Source organism: Salarias fasciatus, chromosome 11 (genome assembly GCF_902148845.1).
Source record: "Salarias fasciatus chromosome 11, fSalaFa1.1, whole genome shotgun sequence".
Taxonomy (NCBI): Eukaryota; Metazoa; Chordata; class Actinopteri; order Blenniiformes; family Blenniidae; genus Salarias; species Salarias fasciatus.
This window is the reverse complement of record NC_043755.1, coordinates 29,561,985-29,583,899: the sequence shown is the minus strand read 5'-3', so window position 1 is coordinate 29,583,899 and position 21,915 is coordinate 29,561,985. Positions and strand designations below refer to the sequence as shown.

The following is a 21,915-nucleotide window of genomic DNA, read 5'->3' as shown; positions in this document are numbered from 1 at the left end:
AATAGTTTGACAGTAGAAATTTAGTAACCTTTTTTCTGAGAGAATCTTATTGTCATTAAAAGTCACATAAGTACAAAAAGAGAGACAGAGAGAATAAATCAATGAATATTTAAATAATTATTGGACTAGGGAAATTAAAAAAGATGTTGAAAATTAAATAAAGAAAGAAAAATAGACAAGTCAGTAAGTCATACTTGAGCCCTAATTAAAATACGTATTTTAAAAGTTATTTTAACAATAGAGAAAAATCAATGCATTTATTTAAAACAATTAATAAAATAACACATGAAGTCAATCATAAACATTTACACATTTGCACTGAATCAATAATTCCACACACATCAGAAAAACACTGCAAACTACTTTAAGAAAATAAAAAGAAAATATAGATTAAGGAGTAATTCTTGTTGCATTATGGCAAGAAAAAAGCAGAAACTGATTTTGCTGTTTTTGCAGTTAAAAAAATGCACCAAGGTGATCAAAAAAATATGGAAACAAACAAATTAAACAGTATCAACCGTACCAAACAGTAAATGAACGGTGATTTATGTGTCTTCTGAAGAAGGTCCAGCGCGTTTTACATCTACAGGGATTATTGTACATTAAATCAACTGTTGTGGCAAAAAGAGTTTGAAGAAGCAAACTGTAAGATCTAAAAACTGAAAATTCTGGTGCAAACTGAGTCTGCAAATCAATATTTTCCCTTTTCCCTTCCTGCTGTAACAGCAGACATTTTCCAGTCCCGTTAATTGTGTTCATGACTGCTTGACGTCTATTTTCTGTTGAATGACTGACTGAAGCTGGGGTGTTTGCAGAGAACTGCAGGATGGAGTCTCGCCTGTCGCTCACCTGGAATGTTTTAGGCAGGAAATGAACTGAACTTTGACTCACGGCTCCTCGGAGCTGCTCCGACATGGTTTTAGTCAGGGAGCGGATTTCCATCATAGCCACTGCCTGAGCGAGGGCCGGTCTGCACCGCGATGGCGGCCGGGAGAGCAGGCTGGGGCCGGCGTGTCGCCGCGGCTGCACGACCACAAAGCAATCTGGTAGCGTGCAGATCGGAGCTCCGGATCAATAAATCACATTCCTGATTACTCTGCAGCGGGAAATGGAGTTTGTATTGTTTCTCCAAGACAAATGTAGGCTCCAGGCTAGATGGATCTTATTTTCAGGGCCAAAAACAGACAAGTGAAACACACACACACACACACACACACACACACACACACACTCAAACACGCACACACACCTGCACACCCACAGCCTTCCACTCGGTTAAACTGAAAACTACTTTTCCCCTTTTTCACTTTTCTCTTTCATTACACTCCAAAACTCTCCTGTTCCTGTTGAGCTCTCCCTCCTTTCTTTTTTTTCCCACCTTTTCTTCTCTGGTTTGCTCCATTTCTTTCAAGGTGGCAATTTCAATAACTCCTTCTTGATCAAATCAATTGAAAGTTGCAGCACAATCCTCCAAACTTCTTCAAGACCCCATTTCTCTTGATTTTACTGCCCTTGTTTTTCCTGCAAAGTAACTGTAGACCTACTTCAATATGTCCCAGTGTGTGTGTGTGTGTGTGTGTGTGTGTGTGTGTGTGTGTGTGTGTGTGGTAACCTGTCCAAACTAATACAGTGGATGGAAACACTGTATATACTGCAGTTTTCCTCATGACCTCTGGGAACACAATTTAATCTATCTATCTATCTATCTATCTATCAGTGGTGGGCCGTCAGGGCCTGCAAGGCCTTCTCTGCTGGCCTAAAAAGTATCTGAATTACAGACTGATGTAAATTATATTTTGTCCATGAATGAATACTTACTAAATGATTCCAAACGGTATGTTCTGTTTCCTTTCATAGTTTTCCGTGGTTGCGCTGCTTCCAGACATGTTTTTTTCATATTAAATCATTTAACCAATCAGATTTCAGGCATCATCTGTTGCTAGGGTCAAAGAAATCTGCCCAGGCCTTCACAGTCCGTTCCTGATGGCGCAGTGAAGTAAAGTGAAGCGTCAAGCAGACAGCTGCTTCAACCAATCAGATTTCGAGTTGGCGACTCAGCGCCTTCTAGCTAGCGTACGCCAACAACAGCACATCCAGGCCTTCTGATTTACATTCACCAAGAGACACAGTAGGTGGCGGTATGCACCTAAGTTGTTGGTCACCACCCGCAATTATTCCAAAGAAGAAGAAGAAGAAGACCTGAGGAGAAATAAAACTTAGGCCAGAAATACCACAGGGCAAGCTGGACTTTCAGCCCTGGCTTTGGTGGCAATGGAGAAGGATCTGCTGATGGAACTGAAACGCACGGATAATCTATATAACAGAGCAATTGAACTCTTTTTGAGGAAGGAAAGGAGGATGGATTTTGTTTACAAATAATCGCGATTTTGGTGAGTAAAATGTTCCTCTTTTCCTAAATAATATTGCTGTTTTATTATCTTGTTGATGCTTATTGTATGTGCACTTCAGCAAAGGCATTTTTTTCTGGCTGCACGAGTATCTATCTGCTGTGCAGCAACTCTTTATATGCATGTCTGTATAATAAGATTTTTTTTTATAGACATAAAATAGTTATTGAGAGGTGGATTGGTTCAGGCGGATCTGTTCTGAAGGCCTTAGTGTGAAATGCACGGTCCGCCACTGCTTTTTAACTAGATCAAGGTAATATTTCACCACTAACACAATAAATTTCTGTGAAAAACTACAAACCGTTGCGATAGTCGTCCTGGGATGAAGATCCCTGAAACAACCCAGGCATCAGCATCATGTGTCCGCAACATTGCTCACATTTATGCAAGGGATGTCAAGTGATGTCCACAGATTCCTTAGTGTTCAAGAGAAAGGGAAAAGAAAGACAGACTGTAACTGAAGTTAACCCTGAGGAGGAGAAAGACACTTCATGCAACACCGGTAACTTAATCACTGGCAGAGTTAGCCGTGCTACATGCTGCATGCTAAAGAGTCTTGGGCTCACACTCCATCAACGTCCTCCTTCAAGACACAGTATAAACATGTATTCACTCAAAGAAAAAAAAAAAAGAAAACCTAGCCCAGTTGAATTCTAATGTATTATGGAGTGTATTCAGAGTGTATTAGGAGTGTGTGTAGACCTCTTCGAGGTCAGATTGTCAGTGGGACTTGAGGAAAGTTGTGTTTTCAGTGACTCTGCGCACCGTTGTGGTGTAAGCAGACATCCAAAAGACAAACAGGGACACAAATGTTGATGCTGCTGCATTTTGCTTCGTTTTTGATTTCATTTTCTAATAAAGTTGGGAAGTTCTGTGTTTTGATATCTGCATTTTGCTACCATTTTGTCACTCTGTTCAAAGGCAGACAGTCACAGTCAGATTCAGTCACAAACGAACCCCAAATGTTTGTTTTTGCACGGAGTCGCTCTGGCTTTGAGGTGATACCAAACACGATCGATTCAATTCTTTAATTCTAAATCCTTTAATTCTCTCCTCATCAGCGCTATCGTGGAAAACATCCAGAGGATTGTTCATTTAGCCGATCGGATGTTCACATTGCACCACATGTTTTCGTTAACGTCGTTACGATGTGTTAGTAAAATATTTATCTCCATGTCAGAGTTGCTGTGAGGGATTTCACGCTCCCTCATATGTTCAAAGAGGTCGAGAAAATTAGGATGATTGTGGTGTTATTTTCTTGAAAGATAAAATCTCCAGATGGGAATATTTGTTTGCCTGGGAGCCCGATAAAACTGTCACGACGAAGAAGGAGGGAAAAAAAGTGAATTTGCGCTCGCAAATTAATTAATGCGGTGCGAAGACAAACACTGAACATTGTTCTGTCATAGATAATGAAATCTAAATGAGCTGCTGGGACTCGGCACTGCTGTTTAGATCTTCAACATGCTGATATTTCTTCTGCTTATTGTCTCTGATATGCATTTAGTTCTCACATTATCGATTTCTGCAGCAGACAGATGTTATTTGTTATTTTTGGATCACAGTAAGTGCATGCTGAGTGTGTGCTGTCTGGGTGCTTTAATGTTCACTTCATACAAGAAACGCTTGGTTTATATATAGATTTAGATATGAGCTTTCTGATGTTATGTTTGAGTGAATATCTGCTCAGATATAGTCATCTTTAAAAAAAACATCATCCATCGCTTCTCTCTAATTTAAAGTTAAAGCTATTTTTACTCAATATTTGGTGTCACTGATGTCTTGCTGTGGTCTTTTAGACCCCCTTTAATTCAGAATGTACCGTAACTTGGACAGGTCACAGGTACAATACAAGACAAAAACAGAGAGACACACAATCCACAACTCATGAATACCTGAGACAAACCGTTAAACTGAGGCTCCGTTTATACAACGGCGTTTTCAAGTGAAAACGGAAAACTTTATTAGTATTTCAGGGTTTCATTTACACGATAACGGTGCTTGAAGCAACTGAAAACCACATTTTGAAGAGGGTTAAATTCTGCTTTTGTGGAAGAAAATGCAGCTATTGTATTCTACTACTCCCATTGTTAATGTTTGCAGTGTGTTGTTCTCTGTGCATGTGTGTGTGTGTGTGCGTGTGTGTGTGTGTGTGTGTGTGTGTGTGTGTGTGTGTGTGTGTGTGTGTGTGTGTGTGTGGTGTCACAAACACAACCAACTGCCCAACAGCCAACCAACGTGAAAACTGCATTGTTCTCAGGTTTTCATTCACTTCCATATGAATGAAATGATGCCTTTTCATTGTTGCATAAAACAGTAGAACATGCAAACTGCACCTGTGATTCATCAGATTAGAACCAACAACATTTTCGTTGTGAACCAAGAACACAAACCGCTGGCCAGAGGATCAGGGCATTAAGTAAAAGCACAGATAGTTCATAAATGTTCAGCACATGTTGAAATCGATGCTCGCTTTTCACTGCGGAGACACTCAGCTCATTAAATGTCACAACAGCTGCGACAGAAAGAAAACTGCATCGATCCATCGAGCATCATCTGACACTCGAAACGATGCCTGGAAGACTTCTCTGAACACACGTAGCAACATGCATGCTGCGTCTTTCACTGACTTGAAGCCGTGTTTTTTTTCTTCAATTCAGAAGAAAGACGAAAAGAGACAAATAATTTCCTTTCCTTACCCCGAGGCGAAAGACTTCCTGGCTGTGTCACTGACTCAGATTTTACAAAACCTCCACCAGAAGCTTTTGGTGTTCTTCTCATTTCATTCATGCTGTCATGCTTTTCATTTCTTCTTGCTGTGTGCAAAATGAATCAAGTAATGTGACTCTTCTGAAGATTAAGTGCCTTCTCACTGCTGCGGTGTGTTAATGGAAGAGCCGTCATCGTCGTCACCCATAGGATCACTTCGCTTTTTGTATTATTTTTTCTTAATACGGGAGCGTAAATGTTTATTGAGCCCCGGAGGCGCGTACGCAGATCTGACCCCGTCGGAGCAGATACAAAGCGTCTGCTTTCATCGGGAGCGCAGATGGAAACGAGCTCCAGCCCGATCTGTAAATCACAAAATCTGCTCGCCTCAATCGAACAGCTGTGTGGTTTCTGTGCACAATTATAATCAAAGATCCTCACATCCTAATAAACTGCCTGAGTGAAGCCGTATCGTGCAGACATGGAAAAAACAACATCTCAGTTCAAGCCAAGAACGTTCTTTTTACGCAATTTACTACTGCCATTCCTGCAGCTTCGCAGCTAAAGTCAGCAGGATTGTTTTTGTGTTTGGAGCACAATTAGCGCAAGAATAATATTTGTTGTACGCTCGCACAGAGGGAGGAGCGGTGAAACACACACACATGCAGCTTTGTCCTTAGTTTATCTGTTTATAAGTTAATAAATTTGTCAAAACGTGTCGCTGTCAGCAACAGATGTGCTTCAAATACGAACTTTTAACTCTTTATCAAGTCACTACATTTGAAAACGTGCATTTTTATCGTCAGCAAATGCAGTGTTGTGAATCTTGCAGATGTCAGAGTGAATAGTTTTGGTCCCAGTACTGACCCCTGGGGGACACCACGAACATGACGTCCAAACATGACGGCTGAAAACCCCCCATTTTCACAAACTGCAGTCTGTTGCTGAGAAAACTTTTAATCCATTGTAGAGCCGTTCCCCTGATACCATATCGATCCAATTTTTTGAGAAGCATTTTATGATTGATCGTGTCAAAAGCTTTTTGAGGTCTGTGAACACTCCAGCTGCACATTTCTTTTTGTCCATGGTGCTGGTGATTTCTTCTGTTGATTCTATTACTGAAAGTACCATTAATTAATGCCATTGATTAATATTTACATCCGTTTGGTCAATCAGGTGTGTGACTGTGCTACAACATGTGTTGAGTAGATTGTATTATTATCATTATTTGAGCTTTACACTTCGCCTGATGGCACAAAAGGATAAAAATCAATTAATGTTCAAACTTCAAATGCATCCCCATCATCATCTTCGTCATCATTGTTTTTTCACCTAATGTCACGTCGTCCTATTTCCTGCAGCTGAACTCCGGCTCACGATGAAGCAGCAAAAATGAACATCACAGTCGTCTAAAAATCAATCTCGATCAGAATTTCCTTTTTAAAAAAAAAAACTTTTCCAGAGTTAACTTTCCTTCTCTGCCCCGATTTGACTTTTGCAGCACCAGCTATATAAATTGAAAAACACCTTTACCACCCAGACCTGCAAGCTAGCAAACAGGCGCCTTTGTTGCACCCTTGAAATCAGACACACAGCGGCAGTGAAAGCACAGCGGAGGGGCTTGTATAGGCAGCGCAGAACAGTAGCATGAACCCTTTTATGAAGCTTCTGTTCACAACTCCCGCTTTATAAAAGCCGCACCGCACCGCATCCTGCCGGTGATTAAGAAATCGGCAGCTCACAGGAAAGACTGTGACACAGAATGGAGACGGGAAGAGGCGGCGGAGAGGTGAAGGGATGAGCGCGAGGCGGGGAGCGAGAGGTGATTACTTTGTGTTAATCTCGTATCAGTTTTCCACCGTTTGGAGGCTTCCCAGCGAATCTCTCATTATCTGCAGACAAGTGTGTTAAATACAGATTAGAACGGGGGGAGGGAAGGAGCGCAGGATTCCTGAACTTTCTCATGAAATTCTCCCTGAGGAAACCCGACCGTCCTCCCGAGGGTCGCAGGCTTTTTTTCCCCCTGATGGAGCCACTCTTTCACTCCCACCTTCATGTCTTATCCAGCTGCAGTCCACATTTCAGCCTCCCTCCATCAAGCTGGTTTTGAATTGAGCCATCCTTGTAATTCAGGAGAGGGTGTTGAAAGAAAACCCATTTAAGGCCTTTGTTTATCAGGGATTCTCTTTTATCCAGGAGTCATCACATTTTTTTTTTTTTTTTTTTTTGATGACCTCGCCAGATCCAGCCTCGTGAGGCCACATATTTCCTCATAATTACTTTCTACTTTCAAAAAAAAAAAAAAAAAAAAAAAAAAAAAGGAAAATCAATAGATCCATAGCAAGTGTGCGTGCGTCCCAGAACAGTAAGTGCACGCTGGATGAAAGGTCCATTTAAGAGCGAGCTCTTCACCGCTTGCAAATTCAATAAAGCTGCCATGGAGTTGGAGAAACCTGTTCACTATAGCGAGAGACCCTGCTTGAAGCACAGAAGGTAAAAACCAAAGAAAAGAGACCGGAGTCCTCGAAATAACAAAAGTCTTGAATGTAAGAGAAGATTTTGGAGGCAAATTTACTTTTAATTAAAACAGACTGGAGTTTTCTGGCGATTTTTTTCAGTGTGAGGAAATCAGACACTTTGGCTTCGAGACACTCTGGGGAGCTCAGGTAGGAACCCTGGTTACTATGTCTGTATGTTCTGAGAGAGAGTTAGGGAGATTCCTGATATACTATCAAATTCTTGACCCCTTTCCGGTGGACGGATCAGCAGTCCATCACAGGACAGGACACAGAACGACAGACAAGCCCACACCTTTCAGAGCCGCCAAGTAAACTCAAGTGCATGTTTTTAAGCTGTGGGAAGAGGAACCTGAAGTACGTAGAGAAAAACGCACGGGAAGAACATGCAAACTCCAGAAAGTCTTCTGTCTGAGGGCTAAAGTTGCGAATCCTATATGTATAGAATAGCTTTTAAAAGTTGCACAGAGAAAGATAGAGTGATGGATCTTCATGCTGCCATAACTGCTTTTAAACGGCATCTTTAAGCAGCCCAGCAGTCATGTTTTGGTCGAACTTTGCAACAGGTGGATCGAAAGCTTGTTTTCAACTATTTATAAGGTAAACCACAGCGCGTTTTCATGTCTGGGTTAAAAATCAAAAACAGATGTGAATGCTAACAAGGAGAGGAGTTTACTATACTATACTCGCTGGCAAATTCCTCCAAGTGACACAGTCTGTGTTCAACTTTATGAGTTTTGAACCGAGATCTTAACGTCGGCGTGGATGAAATGGAATATGCAAACGATCCGCAGAGTAAACACAATAATCACATTTGTCCCGACGAATCAGCTCCGCGTCGCTGCTGGATTAAAGCAGAAAATGTATGGTTTCAATAACGGAGCGGCGCAGAAGCGGTTAGAGAGATCGGCTTGCAGACTTGCAGGCAGTCTAAATGTTTGCAGAAGAAAACATACATTTCTCCATAGAAACGTCTTTTTCCCAAGTGTCTGCGCCGTAAAAACACACTCCTTCCATTTCAAACTCTCGCACTGAAGTTGTATAAGAGTCATCTGAAATGGATGTTTTATAGCCAACTGTGTGACACATCATTTAATAAAAAGACAGCTGCATCAACAGGGAGGTTGGACCTCATTGCCTCGCAGTGAAAAGCCCCATATTGCCGCTTTGAGGCAGTAATAACAAATGAAACAAAGGTCATGAGGAACGGGCAGATTTAAGAGATATTTGTCTTTCAGATGGATAGGTATTACATGCAGGATGTGAAAAGAGTCGTTTTGGCCTGATGAAAGAAAAGCAGGTGGAGATTTTCTTTTAAAAATATGTGAATTTTAAAGAGCACTTGACTATTATAGGATATTGTGAGTATTACATAGAAATGAAACTGGATTGAAGAGAGTTGAATGGTGTGAATCAAATTGTTAATAATAATAAGTCAAGCATAAAAGGAAAAGGATATAAGGAGAGTGTCATTGCTTTATAAAGGACTACATTTCTGTGAGAGACACAAAGAAAAATAGAAGAATCTGCCAGTAAAATATGCAGAAAACAGACCAATTCAATAGGTAATTTTCTTGGAATGATTCGGTTTGCATATATGTTACTGAAAAAAACAAGAGCAAGTCATCACATTATCATCAAGTATGCTGATGACACAGTTTGTTTTTTTGAGATAAATGTACATAAATACAATCCCCCAGAAATAAAAATATTGCACACAATGAACAAATCCAATAAAGTAGCTTACAAGAAAACAATCATAGGAAATTGGGAAACAGGAAGCAAAGGATCAATGGTTAAAAGTCATGGAAGACATTTTTGTAAAGGAAAAACTAACAAATTGTTAGACTCCAAGAACCACAACTCCAAGGAAATGATTGTATATAAGACTGAAATGGACAGAACTGGATTCTCAAAAATGATCCGTGTCTGAATCCAACTTCAGCAGTTTGCAAGTATTTTTCTCGATTGCTCCAATTTCATGAATGTCTCATGATGCAAAGCTCAAACGGACACCTCAAAGCTGGCGAGCAGATCGCGTGACGACCGGGAACCCGCAGAGGAGACTCACCGTGCTGAATCCCGGGAAGAGGCTGACCGCTGAGGCTGTATCCAAAGGAATGGGGAATAGCTGCTTCATTCCCAGCGACGTCTGGACAGCAGGCAGGGTGGGACGTACCAAAGCAGGCATTAGGCCATTCTGACATGTGTTACCTGCGGGGGGGGGAGAGCAAAGGCAACATGATCAGCAGGCAGAAAGGCTCAAGCCAAAAATCCTACAGCGAACCTTGAACATGTGCCTGTTTAGTCTGTGAATAAAGCAGCGCAGTGTCCCCACCTCTGATTCGTTTACGTCGTCCTCCTCGGTATTTAGCACCTGTGCCACCAAGACCGCCAAAACACAACAATCTCTCAGATCAGTTCCAGACCTCCAAGGTCGAGGTGATTTGATTTAAACCAAAGCCAGGACTGAAATACAATTGTGGGCACTTAGAGGAGTACTTCATCGGGTATCATGGGAAACCCTGCAAAATCGAATTCAGTTGGTTTTAGAGGTATAAAATTAGATGAAACCTTGAATGTCTTTCCATAAGCGGGGTTTCCATCTTTACAAATTAAAATGTTCCATCGTATCGCAGCAATATTTAAAGCTTAGAGTATACTTTTTGTTTATGTTGGGACTGCCATGATTTAAAACTTAATATTTGTGATTACATTATTCATCCACAAGGTCGACCTAGGACCTCTTAAACACAGCTCAGCTGATGAGGACTCTGATAGACTGTTACCATGGTAAAAAAGCATTGATGAAGCCAGTAAGTGGACCTTGAGTTCAGTTCATTTTATCCCACGGTGGGAAAAAAAAAAAACTAATCATGCTCTCAGGGTTCACTTCAAGTCACATTCGAGAGTAAAATCCATCATTTTTTTTTCAATGTATGGTTTATCTCCAGCCTCAACTCATTCAGAGGTGATTCCAGTTGACGACTGGTAAAAACGGAGGAAACACCCAACACAGGTCACCAGTATATCACAACAAGATAAGCTTTATTTTCATCAGTTTCCTTCTCTTTTCACAGGACATCGGTGCTCAGGGAGAGTGAAAATGCAAGTTCCACACTTTAAAACTCTGTTTGATCATACATGAAATATGAACGAGATCTTAAAGAGATCATCAGTGTAATTCTTTTCGCTTAGTAACACTGTTTTTGTCCAAACTGCTTTTAATTCCAGTATTCCTCTTTGGTCCGCTACAGGGCCAGTGGTCATATTTGGAAACCAACACATTTCTTCCTGTTTCTTCCAAACATGTGATTATAAACTGATGGCATAATACGCATAATCAAGCAGTCAGGCTAATTTTGCTCCTTTGTTTTGGCAAAGCATCTTTTCTCCCAGTCAGAGCCCTTTATTAACGCATTTACCTTCAGAAAATGAAGAAAATTGTATTTCAAAAAAGTATACTTGAACATCGGCAGTGTTCACATAAAAGCAACAAATTACAGTATTTAACCCTCACTGCTGCAAACAGGCCATTAAAAAGGACCACCAGCAGAACGATGTAGAAATTAAATGTATGTTGTCAACATTTTATAGAAATCGGTTCATTTTGGAGGGTATTTGAGACAGAAATGGTCATTTTGGTTAGTTTAATGTTGTCCAGCAGCACATTTCCTGTGTTTATTTGGATTCTCATGCCGTCTCCTGTTTCAGGCTCCTTGACTCTCCCTCCTCCCCGCTGTGTCTGATTGCTGCTCGCTGCCCTGATGTGTTTCCTCCTGATTGTGTGACTATCTTCACCTGGTGATGGCAGGATGTGTTGTCCATGAGTTCTGTATCGTCTTGTGGTTCGTCTGTGTTTCTCTGAGATGTTTTGCTTGAGTTCATTCGATTGCGCTAAGGTTCCGATTGTTCTTGCGTTCCCTGTGTTTCACTGTTCTTTTATAAAAGAGCGGCTTTCTTGACACCTGCTGGGTCCCTCCTTTCTGAGTCGTCCCTCCACAAGAGACATTGAACTCAAAATACATGTGAAGTTGTTTTTCTGCACCGATTTTAAGCCTTGAAATGCTTTTTAATCACACGACTGGGTTGAATTTTGCAGGGATCTCAATGGGTGAGGAAAGAGTGTGTCGTTTGGTTCCAGAAATTTTGGAAATGCCTTGACAGATGTCATCAATCTTGAAAATTCATACGATCCATATCAATGGTAACCTTTGCTTTCTGATGATGGGATATTATATCAATCCTTCCGTCCATCCATCTTCTATACTGCTTCATCCAACTTAGTGTCATCAGCCTCGTTTCCATTCCAACAGAAGGCAAACACACAGAGTTTTACACACACACACACACACACACACACTAATAGGCAGTGTAATGATCAATGCACCCACAGGTAGAACATGTAAACTTTGAAGAAAGTGTGAATGGACTCAGATTTGAGATCATGTGAACCACTACAGTAATATTATGATTTGAGTGACTGGTATTGTTTTCATTTGTACTTATTTGCACTTACGAAAAACATTTCAACACTTCGACCACCAATAAAGATTTGCACCGACACGGCGAACAGTGGTTACACGCTTGAATTTGACTTCTTCCCATCTCCCCCGTCAGACCCAACCTGTCCTTTGAGAGCAGCTCCTCGGTGCAGATGACCACTTAACCAAGTGATGATACTCATCGCTCCGAAAACCAGATTCTACTTTGTTTTGAATTTGTCGCCACAAATGGCTGACGTGGAATAACCCGCAGCAGGAACAGTGTGTCTCACGGGATGATTCAACAGCGAGAGAGAGAGAGAGAGAGGGAGAGAGAGAGAGAGAGCGAGAGAGAGAGGGGCCTGGCCCACACATCTCCAGGAAAAACAAAAGTAAATACTTCACTTTTATTGTCATGTGAGCGAGCCACGCCAGCAGAGCGCCATTTAAACCACCAATTGGAAACAGCACAAGTCTGATTTCAACACGGCGGGAATGAAAAAAAAAAAAAGAAGAAAAAAAAAACTGTCACAAGTCTTCCAAAACATTAGGAATTAAATAAGCTATTTCACAAAAAGCTATAATGAGAACCAGAGGGATGACTTTTTTTTCCTCTCTCGATGCCGCTCTACGTTTAACAGCAGTGGGAGTCGGGGCCAGCACGGCTCTAAAGCCGGAGCAGATACAGTATCAAACTGCTGTCTCGGGACAAATGAAAACAAGATTTGCCACGTTTCAGTCCCCAGGCAGTGGTTAGGGGTAAATAAAAAGCAAAAGTCATAAAATGGGAAAAACCACAGACTGCCCCCTCCCCTCTTCTCCTGCTCCGTCTTCTGTCTTCTCCCTGCAGTCGCCGGAGCGCTGCCATCTGTTGGAAAAAGAACACATGCCGTCTCTCATGTGGAGACACGTCCTCGTCCCAACTTTAACAAAGCATGTCCTTCTGCAGGGCTCATCCGACCGTGCCGTCGCTCGACATGCCGGCCTGACGTCAGCCCGCAGGCGCGCCTCGCCTCACCTCGCTCGCGGCCAGATCCGCCATCCGTCAGCCCGACGTGCTCGCTCAGAACAGCCAGTTCAAACACACCGGGCCTGATGTGGCGGATTAGTCTGCAGCGACGTGGAGAGCCGCACACTGAAAAGCGAATTTGCTTGATAGGGTCATGTTTGGTTTGCTGATTGATGGAAGATGAAATCCGGCGTGTCACAGCTGAAAGTCTGGGATTTCTTCGACGCTCGAACATCACACGGAGCTTATTTGTTCCACCAGCGAAGGAGAAATCAAAATAAAGTCGTGTTATTCTCCTGACACGGTGACTTAAGGGGATGAAATTACGCAATGTAACTGTTTTGAAGATTCTGCGTATTCAGACTCTCTTCAATGAAGCCTCTGAGCGTCATTTTGAACCAAAGACTTTTGAATTATCAACACATTTTACCACAAAGCGGCACTTTAATGGAGCGGCTGCTCCTCTTCAAGCTAATGTGAACTACTTTTTCAACTGTTGTGAAATCAAATCTGTGACACAACCTTCGGTTTTTACTGTTTGACCACGAAAAGAAAAAACACTGTTAAATGCTTTCACCCATCCGTTTAATGTACCTGCTTCATCCAAGACAGTGTTACGAGGGCTGGCAAGCGCCCTGAAGTTTGGTAAACGTCAAAGTATGAAAGGCACAAAAAGAAGTGCAAGAGAAGTACAAGAAACTCATTGTAAAAAAAAAAAAAAGTTAATTCCACTGCTGAATTCAGGATTTAGTGCATCCATCCATTCATCCGTCCATACTGGAGCAAATGTAGTGAAACATAAAGGACAGAAAAATGTGTGTGTAATGAAGAAAAGATGCATTCGCACTGAGATTAAATTCAAAAAAGACCGTCAAGACCCTTTGATCGCCTTGCAGCTCTTTGTTTTGGTTTTTACAGCTCGATTGCTTCACTGTTGTGGTTCAGTTATCATTCAAATGGTCTCACTGGGGTGTGCTGCACAGAAACAAACGTCAGACAGACAATGACACACTCGGAGGACATCAGGAATTTATCATCCATCCATCCATCCATCCATCCATCAGATTAGTACGACGATGAAAATATAATGAAAACAAAAATACCAAAAGCGTGCATGGTGAAAAGCAGTGGGAGGTGAGAACGGTTCTGTGTCTTTGTGGGGAAATTGAACAGCGTCACACTGTGAGCTTCCCACTGGGGAAGTGTGAATCTTCACAGAGCTCCGGGAAGCTGGCCTGAGTGACCAAACGTGGCGGTGGTTCTGGTGAAAAGTTTCAAAAATAAAGGTAATACAAGAATGACAAGAAGGATTTATCTAAATGCAGTCAAAGTGAATTTTGTGTTATAGGAAATGCAAAAAGAACACGACAAACAAAAAAAAAAAAAATGCTAATGGTTGAGGTGGATGATGCTCCACTTCCAAGAGGGAAAAATGCTCCTGAACGTGGCCAAATTAGGAGTTTCCCACCAGGAACAGGGAGCTTTGTGAGAATTCCCAGATGCAAATTCAATGTCATTTAAGGCAGTTTTAAGAAATCAAAGTGAAGAAATGGTTTCGCTCACAAAATTCTCCCAGGCATGAATTACAACTTCCCCTCTTTCCATTTTAATGAAACAAGCTTGTCGTTTGTAACGATCAAGCTCCGTAGCTCTGGTAATTGTTGAATATTTTACAAGCTGCACAACAAATGTGTGGAAAATGAATTGTCCCTAAACCGCACCTCCTGAGCTTCATACCATCCCCGTCCTGGTTGATGTATGAAGCTGCAATAAAGCGGTGCCGCTGCAGGCGGCCATTTTGCTTGTCTGTTTTAATGAACACTGGGAAATGGGACCTTACATACTGGTAAGTATCCCGGTTCCCAGTTGCATAATTGCAGCATTAATGTAGCCGAGCTGACTTCGAGCTGAAAAATTCTACTTGTTTGGTTAACAGATTAGTGGAGATGAAAACACGCGATCCATTAATCTCCTTTAAAGTCTTCATCTTGATTGTTCCAACAAGTAATTGCCAAAAAAAACCACAAGCTAAACCTTGCGTCAGCGTGTTCATAGCAGCTACAATGTTTACTACGCACAGGGAAACAGCTCATGTCATTGTAAATGACCCCAGTTTTTCTGCAGATGTTTCGTCAGGAACCAAAAGTATCCGTGAAAAAGAAATGAAGTCCTGATGGAGGCACTCAGGGGGAAGTACAGCGATCACCAAAGCTGCCACAGCTCCTGCAGAGCCGGGATTATCACAGCCTAAACCAAATTTTATAGCAACTGATCCAATCACGAAAGAATTTCACTCCAAACCGCAAGTGTCAATCTGTCGCTCTCCTTTTTCATTTTCTGAAAAAAAAAAAAAAAAACTTCACTGAGTGAGTCAAAATCTGCCTACAATTACATTGAATATTTCAGTAAATCGCATAATAATAAATCTAATTCTTCATAATTTGACCCTCCAACAAATACTGTGCAGTCGCATATGCTTTCCATTACTGGTAAAACTGCATTCCCACTTAGTCATGAGCAAATACAGACTGGTGGCATGAAAACAAGCCGGCGCGTCACGACGCAGCGACGGAAGACAAAAAGTCAAGAGATTATAAAGCATTTTGATTTCAATTCAGCTGATCTATAGTAATTGTTGAGATTTCTCGGTGGCGGATCAGCAAAAGCAACAATGTGGATCGCAGAGTGGAGTCGCGCCGCCTCTGTGGCGAAACGCTGAAGAAATGAGTTGTAACTGTGGTGGCTGAGCCGGAAACAGGGTTACAACAAGTTTAATGTGCTGAAGAACCGCTCTTGTAAACTCCTCTAATTACCAGTTCAAAAGTTTTCTAACCTCATGCACATCCTTAAATCTCCAACAGACAATTAAATGGTGAATATTTTGAGCATTGTCTGAAAGTTCATGTAGAAGCTGATTTACTGTCGATTTAGCCTTTTTCTTCATGAATACAGAACAGCAGATCTGAGATGCGCTGAATGCTTGAAATAAGAGCCTGCAAACTGAACTTTGTTCCACATGATTTACTACGTCTCAACATGTTTGTGTTCTCTGTGTTTACCACATTTGAAAAGGCGGTGCAAGCCTCTGCTGGTTCTCCACAGCTTTTATTAGCAGACTTTATTGTTAGGTCATTTTTCTGACTTTTTGACAGATGATATCTTAGATCAGGGTTGTTAAACATGAGGCCCGTGGGCCAAAACGACACCATTTCCAGCAGATCTTTCTTATGTAATCAGTCTCTGAATTATACAATTGAGATCTCCCCAGTGGAGCACCATGTCACTCAGGATGTTATTTTTAGTAAATCACCCATAAAAGCACCCAAACAAAAAGTGCACTTATGTGCGTGGGCATGTTTTATGCAGGATCTGACTGAATCAGGCCCTTTGTGTCCTTTGTTGTGAGAGGTAGTGCAACAATCCAGCCAACATGCCCAAACAAATACACATTCCAGTCCGCAGCATCTGTCACCACCAGCGGAGACAGAAATTACAAGGCTGAAAGGGGTAAACGGGTCCATGGCTGGTAAACTGAACCTTGACCCCGAGCCCTGAGCGTCTGACTGACTGCACACTCCTCCGGCACGCCGACGGAAAAAAAAGCTACGGGCAAACACAGATGCCACACATGATTATCACTTTGTAAAAGTCTGTCAATATTTAGCTTTTAGTTCAGCTCCGAATGTTAATATTTGGATTACGGTGACAGTTTCTCGGTTTCGGCTCTGCCAGCAAAACGCGGCCTGAGTCTCATCAGCTGACGCCGCCGTCGACTCTGCATAAGAGTCAGTCAGGAGAGCGGCTCCACGTCGAGAGGTCAGCGGGTCGCTGTCATTAAAATAACTAGCTGGAGAGTGCATGACCGGCCGGAGAGCTGCAGACTCCTGGGTTTTGTCTCCAGCCCGGCCCTGCTGGCACATTTTTCCCAGCGAGCAGCATTTGTTGATATATTCAAAAACAAACAAATCAAAACAAGCCGGAGCCAAACAAATAAAAAAATCCTGAAGGTCGCTGGAATAAGGAGTGTGATTGTATGCATGGTACCCCTCCAAACAATCTCTCCAGTGCTGAACTGTTTACACAGTGAGGGGAAGTCTCTTCGACACCGAGCATGCAGCGGCTAAATGTGAGATTCAGAAGAGGATGGGGTTGGATCGTGTTTGGCTGTGTGAAAATCAGACCGCAGATTTGGGATTCAGGCCACACGGAGAAGTTTGCAGAGCGCTTACTTAGCTCTCAAACAACAAACCTGGAAGCAGCACGGATTCTAATAAAAACGCATAAAAATGTTTCTGTGGTCAGAGCGGGGGCGGCTTCGCCTGCAGGGAAACAAGGAAGAGGAAGATATGTGGAATATTCTGAGGAAGTTCCTGTTGGTTTGGAAAGAAACTGATAATAGACAACGCAAACATGCTGCACATGACACAGGAAGCTGAGATCCAAGATGGATTTTAAATGTGTAAAAGAAAAAGGAGACATTTCCATCGGTTATTCTTTGCGACACAACAAAGACAAACTCTATAGTTTGAATTTAAAGGTTATTGTGGCACAAATGGCGCTCAAATACCAAAGGTATTATCACAAATATCAAAGAAACTGGATCTCATTCAGGTCCCAGGAGGGTGAAGATAAAAATTCTATAATGCTTCTGAAAAGATCATGAAGACAGTTTTACGCTCTTTAGGCTGTTTGTTTTACAGTTTTACGACTGACCGGACTCCACCGCCCTAAACAGACACACTAATACATGCATTTTAGTTCACTTTGTTACAGCATCAATATATTTTTATGCTTGGAGTCTTAATGTGTCTGTCTGATCTGATCTTTATTATTTTACAACATGATGTGATTTGCTGGGAAAATTTTGAGGAGAGATTCAAAATCTGCCTCTTGGGCTTTCAGAGACCAAGACGGAGCTGAACAGAGGAGTTCAGCCTCCTTCTGTCAGGATTTACTGTGTCCCTGCACACCTCCACTGCACTGAATGGTAGATGTAACAATGCACAATATTCACTGAACTAACAATACAAGTATTGAGACCTTGCTCGTCCAAAATACAAAAGTCAAAATGAATCTTGAACGATTTCCCTCTTTTCTAAGGAGACAGAGTATTTTCAAAAAGTCCCACTTTGGAAGCAGTTTTCAAGAAGTTTTCTGCTCCGTTCTCAAGTAAACAACCCCCCAAAATGCTGCAAAAGTTTTCAGCATTCACGCGAGAACGTTGTGTAAATGAGGCCGAAGACTGTTTGCAACACCTGCGGGAAATATCTCCACAGCTCCATCCGTGTTTTCACCGACCCAAAACACGCATTTGTTTTCACGCTGCGCCTGACAAAACACTCACACACACACACACACACACACACACACACACACACACGCTTCCTCACGCTTCCTCGTTAAAATGCTGTTAGAGATGATTAAAAACTTGAGTCGATCGTCCAAATCCTCAGACGTTTCACCTCGTTTTGCCGTTTAACCGGCCTCATCTCCAGTAAACACATTAGCCGAACGCAGCTTTGACAACTTCATCATGTCAGTTGCCGTGTCATGCTCCAGGGGTTTATTTTATTAAGCATAATTGTAAATGAATCAAATTAAGCACAAACCAGTTGACACGCAGCGAGCCCGGGGCTCTTTTCAGAGAAGCTGCTTCTCTTTTTTTTTTCCCCCCGTTCTTTTCGTAATGATGTACGACTGAGATGTGATTCCGACTTCTGGAAACATTTGAAGAAGATCTGAATTGATGAAAGTTTCTCACCCACTGGCTTTTGTTTATTCATTCAGTTTGAGACGGCGTGTTTAATGATGCAGCGATGAGACGCTCCGAGCGGCCGACTGGACGTATGGATGCTCCGCCCTGCCCTCCCTGATGGACTCATATATGTGGGCTCAGGCTCTTTCGCTCCTGCGGCAGTGTGTGGAGGGTAAAAACGATGTCTGGAGGACGCCGACTGGCATTAATAATGAATCATCTTGTGCTGCTCTCCTCCACCCGTCCCTCCTCTTGCTGTCCTGGACCTGCTGGATCCTCCGATAAGATCTGCCCGGAGAGGCTGAGCGAGCGGCCAGCTCCAGCCGCTTCCCCTTCGTCAAATACAAATCCAATTATTAGATAAATCTGAATCCCACTCAAGCTCATTCATATGCCGATGACGCTGCAGATGTGATTAACACTTCTGTGTTTTCACGGAGTTTGCTGATTGTATTCTGTGACCCTTAACACGCTGTGAGATCAGCATTTCCCTTCGAGAGGGGAGGATAAAAATCATTTCACCCCTATTAATGCCAACACGGGGAGTACAAGAGGCTAAACTTAAAGCATTCTGGGACTGTGAAAGCTACTCTCTCTCCCTGATTTTCTCATTAACCTTTTACTGTATAAACTCTGTATTATTTTAAAGTTCCATCAATCCCAGCAGCGTGTGGTTTGCATTTGTCTCGGAGCTACAGGATCGCCTCCAGATTAGCGCGCTGAAGCTCTGTCTGCCGTCGTAGCTCGCTGATAAACACAGCTGCCTTTGAGTGTTGGCTCCAACAATCACTTCCCATGTGCTCTGTAATCTGAGGTTAACCAAAAAGACGCCACGGCAGCCGGTTTCTCCTCCGGGCCTTCCACTAAAACAACCCCAATGGCCCGGACGACTGCAGCGCACGCTCAACACCTATTAGTCAGTTTGGTCACAGTTCATTTGCCGTCTGCTTTTTCTTTCTTTCTTTTTAATGCATGCGAGTTGAAGGCTTCTGTTTATTTTTATCGATTGGGGTGTTTCATCGCGATCGAGCCGGATCCGCCGCTCCGCGTAAATGACTTCAATCGAAAGCATGTTCCAGTTAAACAGCAGCAAAGCAGCAGCCGGCGAACAAACAGCGTTATTAATCTTTTAAGAGATACTATCTATTTTCCCTGTGCAGTGCACTCAGGACGGCAAACCATAAATGCTAAACTGATGCGCAGCCCGAGCGAAGACGCTGACCTTTGCTCCTCTTTTGTTTTGTTTCACGCTGAGGTGCGGAGATAAGGAACTTCCCAGTACTTTGTCAGACAAGAATACAGACAAAACAAGCGTCTCCAGCTGCAGGGGCCTGTCGCTGGTGGAGATTCGGTGGGTTAAGCGGGCCCGGGCTGAAGAGCCATCCATCCCAGAAGACCCTCACACCTTTATTTTTCTTCTGCTTTCCAGCATTTTCACACCTGACCGACGCCGGCAGTGGATCTCAAAAGAGCTGGAACTGTCGGTGCACCTGACAGCTTATTCATTTATAAGCTCACGGCTCCCTTTTCCTTCCTACCTCCACCCCCCCCTCCACCCTTCCTCGCTGTGTGTATGGCATAACAAGAGAAAATCCTTCTCACTCTTACAAGCCACGGTCTGTAACTTCAGATCGCTTTAATCCCCGGGATGAAAAAAATCGAGTCTTTCATTTAACAAATCACCCCCTCAGAAGTCTGGATCCCTGTGTAATTATTCCTGCGATGTGACTGTAAGCCAGCCGTGAGAGGAGCACTTGACTGGAAGCCGCTCATGCTTTAAGTCTTCCAAAACCCCCCACCCCCCCACCCCCCTCCAGTCTCTTTCATAAAAACTAATGGACGGGGCCTTTCCTTCCATTTCCCTAAATATCCAACGTAGAATATCAAGTGCTTCTGGAGGCTGGCATCTCCCGGCTTATTTGGATTCCTGCAGGCTGTCAGCTGGTTAAACAGCCACCGTGAGATCCAAAGCACCGGATTCCCAGCAGCCCTGTCGTGTGGGATTATCAGCACGAGGAGGGACTTTATACCTGGCGAGCAGGTTCATTCAACAGTTTTTAGAGAGCAACTTCACGTCTCGGGCAGCCGCCTCTCTCTTCAGTTTCCAGAACAAGTAACAGGCAGGCTGGAGTGCACGAGCGCCGAGGAGAGGAGCCGCTCTCGTCCTCGGCACTGGACTGTGATGAGGAACATGCAGCAAACACACACGTTTTAAAAACAGAAGAAAAAAAAAAGGTGTGCAACTTCACACTCTTCTCCTTCAGTGGGAGCCAGCGCTCTGCTCCCGCCGCTGCCGATTCCAGCATCCACAAGTAGGATCACACACATTCACGGCTGAAGAGTCGTGCAAAGACATGCAAGGTTGAAATGATGGATGTAAACACTGTGACAAAAAAAAAGAAAAGCACACGTGAAGATAAAACACTCACCAAAGAACATGCTGCTCTCCATAGCTCCTCAGGCTCGGGGGTTCGCTGTATTTCCTCTCTGCTGCCCTGCCAGTGTGTGTGTGTCCATGGACATGTCTCATACACTCCTCAGGGGTGTGTGTTTCCTGTGCATGTGTGTTCAATCCGACAGCAGCGTCAGTGGTCAGTCTGCATGCTGCAACTCTGCACGCTGCTGCTGCTGCTGCTGTCTGTGGACCTCCGTCTCTGCCTCCCTCTCTCCCTCCCTCCCTCTCTCTCTCTCTCTCTCTCTCCTCTCGTACTGGTCCTCCCTTGCCTCTTTCGTTCCCTCCCCCCCTCTTTAGCTCTTCCCCTCCCACCTCCTCCTCTGTCTTCCTCCTCCTCCTCCTCCTCCTCCTTCCCGCTGGCCCCTCCACACACTGAATCCCTTCGCTTCTTTCTTTCCTCTCTCCGAGGTGTCTATCTACATTTTCCAGTAACAGCCTCTTCTCCACAAATGCCTCTTTCTCTCTCTCCGTCTCTCTTTCTCTCTCTCTGTAGTTGTCTCATCTTTGTTTTATGTGTCAACCAAGCCTCCCCCTCTCCCTCTCACTTCTTGTTTTCCCTCGCTGTCTCTCCTTTATTTG

The 21,915-nt window shown here is 43.1% G+C and overlaps 1 protein-coding gene across 1 annotated transcript in view; it reads right to left on the bottom strand.

Moving 5' to 3' along the window:
* znf385d (zinc finger protein 385D) overlaps window positions 1–21,542 on the bottom strand; it is a 105,632-nt gene extending 84,090 nt beyond the window's left edge. Inside the window, exons 1-2 of the mRNA XM_030102034.1 lie at window positions 21,311–21,542; window positions 9,705–9,847 (exon numbers count right to left, since the gene is read on the bottom strand). Coding sequence (XP_029957894.1) covers window positions 9,705–9,847; window positions 21,311–21,332 — 165 coding nt within the window. The 5' untranslated portion in view covers window positions 21,333–21,542. The remainder of the gene's footprint in view (window positions 1–9,704; window positions 9,848–21,310) is intronic.
* Window positions 21,543–21,915: the final 373 nt, after the last annotated feature.